This window comes from Sorex araneus, chromosome 2 (assembly GCF_027595985.1).
Source record: "Sorex araneus isolate mSorAra2 chromosome 2, mSorAra2.pri, whole genome shotgun sequence".
In the NCBI taxonomy this organism is placed as follows: Eukaryota; Metazoa; Chordata; class Mammalia; order Eulipotyphla; family Soricidae; genus Sorex; species Sorex araneus.
The window spans coordinates 208981823-208989146 of NC_073303.1; the positions used below are offsets into that span (position 1 = coordinate 208981823).

The 7324-nt window shown below is 50.2% G+C and overlaps 1 protein-coding gene across 1 annotated transcript in view; it reads right to left on the reverse strand.

Annotated features, from left to right (window-relative positions):
- Positions 1-7324, reverse strand: part of MYO5C (myosin VC) — a 99786-nt gene that overhangs the window by 22873 nt on the left and 69589 nt on the right. The window contains exons 26-31 of the mRNA XM_055124553.1: positions 5643-5736; positions 5023-5086; positions 4860-4940; positions 2839-3019; positions 1088-1181; positions 353-416 (exon numbers count right to left, since the gene is read on the reverse strand). Of these exons, the coding sequence (XP_054980528.1) occupies positions 353-416; positions 1088-1181; positions 2839-3019; positions 4860-4940; positions 5023-5086; positions 5643-5736 (578 nt within the window). The remainder of the gene's footprint in view (positions 1-352; positions 417-1087; positions 1182-2838; positions 3020-4859; positions 4941-5022; positions 5087-5642; positions 5737-7324) is intronic.

The following is a 7324-nucleotide window of genomic DNA, read 5'->3' on the forward strand; positions in this document are numbered from 1 at the left end:
CACCATCACCGTGGACTGATCCAGTTAGACACTTGGTTTGGTTTGGTCTGGGCGGGGGGAAACCTGGCGATGCACAGGAATTATTCCTGGCTCTGCACTCAGGAATCACCCCTGGTGGTGCTCAGGGAATCGAACCTGGATCGGCTGCGTGCAAGGCAAATGCCCTACCCGCTGTGCTGTTGCTCCAGCCCCTCAAATCTCTCTCTCTTCTCCCATGTCAATAGTGATAACTCCTACAACTTAATTAGCTCCTTGACTCTTTGGGACCCACAGGACCTTTCGATCTCCCACAACTTCAGGGAAGAGCAGCGTCCAGGAGAAGATCCGGAGGGACAGACACATCAGCACTCACTTTCTCAGTGCTCCTTCCTCTTCTTTACTGTGACTCAGCTGGTGGCGTAATTCTTCCAGTCTCTCTGCAACCGGAAGGACGGTTAGGATTGCTGGGAGAGACCACGGCCCTCTGGTTTGCTTCCGGCTCTATGTTCAGTCATCAGCCATCCCTACACCCTCTGTACTCAGCTAAAGACTGGAATTTATGGAGCCAGAACAAGGTTTAAAAATATTTTTAGCTATTATTTTCAAATGTGCTATTTAATAGAAAGATCTGGATCTCTGGCTTTTCCTTAAGCATTGGAGTGTGAAGCCTCACTGGGCTCCCCTCCCTACCTAACTGTAAATACTCCTGGTGCTCAGAGGAAGCTAGACCCTTCCAGGCCCACGGGCACCCCAAGGCCCCACCCCAGTTTACTCCATTTCTCCAGCATGTCACCTGCTGGCGTCACCTGCTGGGGTCAGAAACACCTGGGGGCAGTGACCTTCCCACCCCATTTCCGGTGCTAAGAAATGTTTATTTTGTTTTTGTTTTTTTACTTTTTGGGTCACGCCCGGCGATGCACAGGGGTTACCTCTGGCTCATGCTCTCAGGAATTGTTCCTGGCAGTGCTCGGGGGACCCTATGGGATGCTGGGAATCGAACCCGGGTCGGCTGCGTGCAAGGCAAACGCCCTCCCCGCTGTGCTATAGATCCAGCCCCAGAAACGGTTTTCTTAAAAGTAGGCCAAATGTTTTTGTCAGCCTCACTCACCTTTCGCCTTTTCGTTTTGTTTATTCAGGCGAATTTCAAGATCTTGCTTTTGTTTCTCCAGTTCTGAAATTTGCTGCTTAAAGTCCGGGATCATCTTTAGAGAAGCACGAGAAAGTTTTGAGTATCAAATACTTCCTCCAGGCACTTGAAAACTCAGACGCAAACAACATTGTCCAGTTTTTTTTTTTTTTTCCAAAACAACTATTTTAGACTCAGTGATTTACAATATTGCTAATGGCAGCGTTGCGTGCATAAAACATTCCAACACCACCGCGTTCCACCAGATTTTTAACCTTGTGGAACACATATCAAACACCACTGTGTACTCCTGGCCTGGGCACTGGCGTCACTGAGCCAGGCTCCTGCGAGAGAGAGGAACTGTGCTTGAGACGGTGGCTGGAAGCCCAGGACAGGCTGAGGAAGAGGCGACAGGAAGAGATGGCAGCTGGCTACTTAGCACAGGAACCGGAAAACCACCTCCAAGGAGCCTCGCTGTACCCGCTGAACTCGCACTGCACGTGCCGTGGTTGTATCTGTCTTTAATGCCTGCCAGCCACCTCCGCCCTCAGGTGGGTAAGGAGTTTTTCGGTGGCTCAGATTAATAAAAACACCCGGGTTTCTGAAACTCACATGAAGAAGGCTTGTTTGATTGTTCAGTTGGATCTCACTGTCATTTATAGTGTCCGAGTTTTACCTAGCGAAGCACAGATGGGGAAATCCTTGACTCGATGATCCCCACGGTCCACTGGGACCCGGGTCAGCAGCCCGGAGACTCCGCAGCCCTCAGATTAGGCAGGTGACAACGAGACGGCAAAGAAGCTTAGAGTGGGCAGCCCGAGAGGTGAGAGGCCAAGCACTAGGGTGTTCTGACAGCAACAGAACGACAAGGACCAAGAGGAAGTGACCGTCATCACTAAACGCTGTCGAGAGACTAAAACGAGGATGAGGATGAAAATCAATCTTCCCGGCCTCGCCCGGCACTGGTGACGCGGTTACTGAGCAGGGCACGAAGCAGAAGGGGTGGCTGAGAGAAAATGGGAGGTCAGTGAGAAATCACAGACCAGTAAGGAGTCTGGCCAGCACCCCCAAAGAAGGGAGCTGGTAATGGCAGATAATTCAGACATTTTTTTTTCCCCCTGAAAAAGGCAATTCCTAAAGCATTTCTCTAAGCCAGAGTACATGAGTTAGAATAAAGTAAAAGGAAGAATGGTTATCAGAGAAGAGGGAACTCCTTAAAAAGGCGACATAAAGACATAAAGAGAGGGATTGATCTGATTGGGCTAGATTTCTATACATACACATATGCACAGCACGCACACACACACACACACACACACACACACACTCATCACAGAACTTATACACTGGGCCAGATTTCGGAATACACACTCCTGTCAAATCAAGAGTGATTTTATTATTTTATCTTCTGGTCGATTTTTTTTTCACTCTTTGAAAAATTTATATTTACCATTTTATTTCCAACAAACTGAATTTTTTTTGGGGGGGGGTTTTGGGTCACACCGGGTGATGCACAGGGGTTACTCCTGGCTCTGCCCTCAGGAAATACTCCTGGTGGTGCTCAGGGGACTACATGGGATGCTGGGAATCGAACCCGGGTCGGCCCTGTGCAAGGCAAACGCCCTACCCGCTGTGCTATGGCTCCAGCCCCTCCGGCCCCAAACTGAATGTCACACCACTAACAAATATCTCTGGAATAACATCCAGCCCTGGCCCCACGGCTGAGACCCTACCATGTTTTCTGACGTTAGCCTGGTCACTTCGTGACGGATACTTTCGTTGATGTCATTCTCCTCTCGGAATAATTTCTGGAGGTGGTTGATCTCTTGGCTGAGATGCACCACTTTGAAGTTCAGCGCCTCAATCTCCTTCTCGTAGCAGTCCTTCTGGGACTGGAAGTGGCTCTCCAGGACACTGCGGGAAGAGGACTCGGGAAGTTAACGGCGGCTTGGCTGGGTGACGTACTGTGCGCAGGGCACCTGCCTTGTCTGTCCGTCCCTGGCCCTACGCACGGTCCTCCGAGCAGCACGAGGACTGACACCTGACAACAGAGGTGAGAGTGGCCCCGGGGCTCCACCGGCTGTGGCCCAGACGCCCCCCAGCCCCCCACATAGGAAGAAATGAACTATGTGGTCCTTACTGTCCCGTGACTATGAGCAGGTGGCGGCTGCGAAGCTTTAAACCCAGTCGGAGTCACTCACTAAGTATGTCAGCGTCACGCCTGTGCGGGACAGGTCAGGCCAGGGAGTGATGAATCTACCCCCTTGGCAAAGGGGCATGCTGTGGTGTTAACTAGCGGCAAGGACAGAAAACTCTGCCTTAGAAATTATTAAAAATTACATGCACGGGGGCTGGAGAGATAGCACAGCGGGTAGGGCGTTTGCCTTGCACGCGGCCGACCCGGGTTCAAATCCCAGCATCCCATATGGTCCCCTGAGCACGGCCAGGGGTAATTCCTGAGTGCAGAGCTAGGAGTAACCCCTGTGCATCGCCGGGTGTGACCCAAAAAGCAAAAAAAAAAAAAATTACATGCACGGCTCATATATGAGCCTGAGCCCATGTGCTGCTTGCGCCCACGTGGCTGAGCACATGCGGTGCCCGAGCACATGTGTCGCCCGCATCTCCCCCCTTGAGATGTGTACTTTCATGCTTTCGTGTCCAGTGCTAGGGTGTGTGTAGAGCTCTCTCCACCCTTGGAGAAGCCCAAGTTCTCTCTTGAGCGCATTACTCTTACTCTTCTCTCTCCCACTTATCCCTTCCTCCTTCCCTCAGAAACCTCTAAATAAAATCTGTTTACTTAAAAAAAAATTACACGCACAGTCATTTAAGTACTAGTCTGTCTAATACAACAGTGGTAAAGATGTGTCTAAGCTTTGGATTCCAGGTGACAGTGACGTTCACTGCAAGTCCCCGACTGCAGACAGACAGGTACTCCATGGGAGAGACTGGTGGGGTCTGTGCATATCGGGTGTACGAGAAAATCATGTTTTCTGTCCAAGTTTGCTATAAACATGAAGCTTCAAGACCCAAAGTTCTCTAGCATAAAAAATTATAATGAACTTATGAGATGTAAACATATCTACATATGTTTATATATAGTAGATATACAATGTTTATATATAGTTTACATACTGTACTAATATTGGCTAACCATTTTGGTCTAATCAATTTTTATCCACAGGCATCTGGATTTTATTAACTAGCAATAAATCCCCTAAGAACATTGTTCTCTATGCGTCCAGTGATGATTAAATATTCAAGAACTCGCTTTATATTATTACATATTTATAAGCTAAACTTCTGGCTTTCTAAAAGCCCACAATGGGGCCGGAGTGATAGCACAGCGGATAGGGCATTTGCCTTGCACTCGGCCAACCTGGGTTCGATTCCCAGCATCCAATATGGTCCCCCCAGCACCGCCAGGAGTAATTCCTGAGTGCATGAGCCAGGAGTAACCCCTGTGCATCTCCAGGTGTGACCCCAAAAAGCAAAGCAAAGCAAAACAAAACAAAATAAAAGCCCATGATGTCTGAAAGATCAAGGAGTCCTATGGAGGCTGAAGCCACCGTACAGCAGGCAGGACTGCTTGCAACGGCCAACTCAGGTTCGAGTCCCGGCACCCCATCTGTTCTGAGAACCGCCAGGAATGACTCCTGAGTGCAGAGCCGGGAGTAACCCCTGAGCATCGCAGGATAAGCACCCCTCTCCCGTGCCCCCCCCCCCAGAGAAGAACAGCCTGTGGGGAGTCTCTAACCGCGTTGCTTTCTTCAGTCCTTCATAAGCAAACCAAAGTTCTCCGTCCTCATTTAAATGTTCCAAATCTTCCACAGAGAGCCTGGGAAACAGAGAGGATGAAATGGTCACCATCTCTCACGGATCACATGCTGATAAAGGTTCCGCCGTGCAGAAGTGGTCACCTGCTTCTGACGTCTTCAATATCGTAGCTTTCAAGAAGCTGCTTTGTGACCTCTGACATCTTTTCTAGAAAGAAAATTCAAAGACGCACAAAGTATTATTTTTGTTACCAAAATACTCTCAGATAGATTTATCCCCTCTTATTCCTTTTGGGAAGGCCATGCTTTTTTTTTTTTTCCTTTTCCCCCTTCTTTGGGCCACACCCAGCATTGCTCAGGGGCTACTCAAGGATTAACCCAGCGGTTACTCCGGGCTCTGAACTCAGGAATTACTCCTGGCAGTGCTCGAGGGACCATATGGGATGCTGGCCATCTAACCTGGGTTAGCCGTGTGCAAGGCAGGACCCCGACCCATTGTACTATTGCTCTGGTCCCAAGGGCACACGGAGTATCCTGCTAACCAGGATAAGCAATAGGTGAACTACTTTATCAGCGATCCACCACATGCAATCAATGAACAAACTCGCAGTCATTGCTGTGAGCCAGTTACTCAACCTACCACATATGCAAACAACCCACCTGCAAACCCACCAGCCCTGGGCCAGTAAGAGCCCCTATTTCCTTGGGCGCGACCCTACGGTGCATTTGGTCTGTGCCCTGTGGACTCCGTGACATCTCCTTACCTCGCATTTCTCGTTTTTGGCTTTGCACATGTTTCTCCACGTCGATCTTCTGCGCCTGAAGCAGCTCTATCTCCTTTTCAAACTCAGAGATGGTCTGGATCAGAAGCAGATGAAGGAAAACAATAGCAGTTAGGACTCCCCCCAAAGGGCACGCTGTCACGTATCATGTGTCTGGCAGCCAAACCATCGATTCTTAGACTCTCCTTGAAGCCCTACCGCCATCCAGAGAGCCTGACCTCAGTCTAGTTACCTTCCTTGAGATACTCGTTTATTCATAAATCTTGACTGTGTAACCAGCATTAACTTCCCTCTGATGTAGAGGAAAAAAATACCACAAGCTAGAGTTGGGGGCAGAGGGTGAGAGACATAAAATCACGGAGATAATTTCTCTTTACCATACGAATCTTGGACACAAGCATGTAGAGTGTAGAGAGTCCTCACCTTCCTGCCTGGTGGTGTGTGTGTGTGTGTGTGTGTGTGTGTGTGTGTGTGTGTGTGTGTGTTCGGGCCCCGGCTAGGTTTGCCTGTGGGTGCAGCAGTACAGGAGGAGCCTGTGGGATCCTAGGGGTGCAGGCTGTAGGGAGGGGGTCGCGTCTGCCTTCTTTACCGGGTAGGCTCACGCTGGGTAGCAATCGCTGGCTGTGCTTCCACAGGTCCAGTACACCGAGGCAACGACGCCTCCTTGGTACTTTCTACTAGTCTAAAAGGTTAGAGGGGGCCTGAGCGGTAGCACAGCAGGGAGGTTATCCGCCTCGAATGCAGCTGGCCTGGGCTTAATCTCCAGCACCCCGTATGGTTCCTGAGTCCGCCAGGAGTAATTCCTCAGCGTGAGCCCTGAGCATCGCCGGGTGTGGGCCCCAAACAATAAGGAAACAGGGCCAGAGGGCCTGGTCCCACGGGAGACGAGAAGGGAGATTAAAATTACATTTACCGATCACTTTGCCAACACGACTGGATCCTGGCCGTGACCTACAGGTGAGTGCCTAAAAGCGGGTCTTTAAAGACCAGATAACTGAAGGGCAAGGGCTAAATGGTGTGATCAGGGTCGCGAGGGAAACCGAGGAAGCATGCGGACCACCAGTCCTCACACAATCCAGGGAAGAATGTGGCACTCTGCATGCGTCCCATTGCTCATCGATTTGCTCCAGCGGGCACCAGTAACGTCTCCATTGTGAGACTTGTTGTTACTGCTTTTGGCATATCCAATATGCCACGGGGAGCTTGCCAGGCTCTGCTATGTCGGCAGGATACTCTCGGTATCTTGCCGGGTTGGCTGCATGTGAGGCAAATGCCCTACCTGCTGTGCTATCGCTCCAGCCATAATCCTAAAAAATATACGTTTCACGAATTCAGTGCAAGCTCTTCCAACCTTACACTGAGATGTTTTGTATTTGAAAATGTAGGGTCACGTAGGACTTGTTGTTGTCGCTGTTTGTTTAAGCACCAAATGATGCAGAAATGCTGTTTGGTTCTGGGGCCACACCTGACTGCACAGGGCTCATGCGTGGCTCTGCACTCAGGGATCACTCCTGGCAGGCTCAGGGGACCTTGACCTTGGGTTGGCCCCAGGCAAGGCAGGGGCCCTCACCGCTGTACGATCTTTCCAGAGCCAGGTTTGGGCTCCTCAGAGGGAGGGAATTAAGCACCGTCCTGATTGTCAAGCACAGATCATTGTTTTTTGG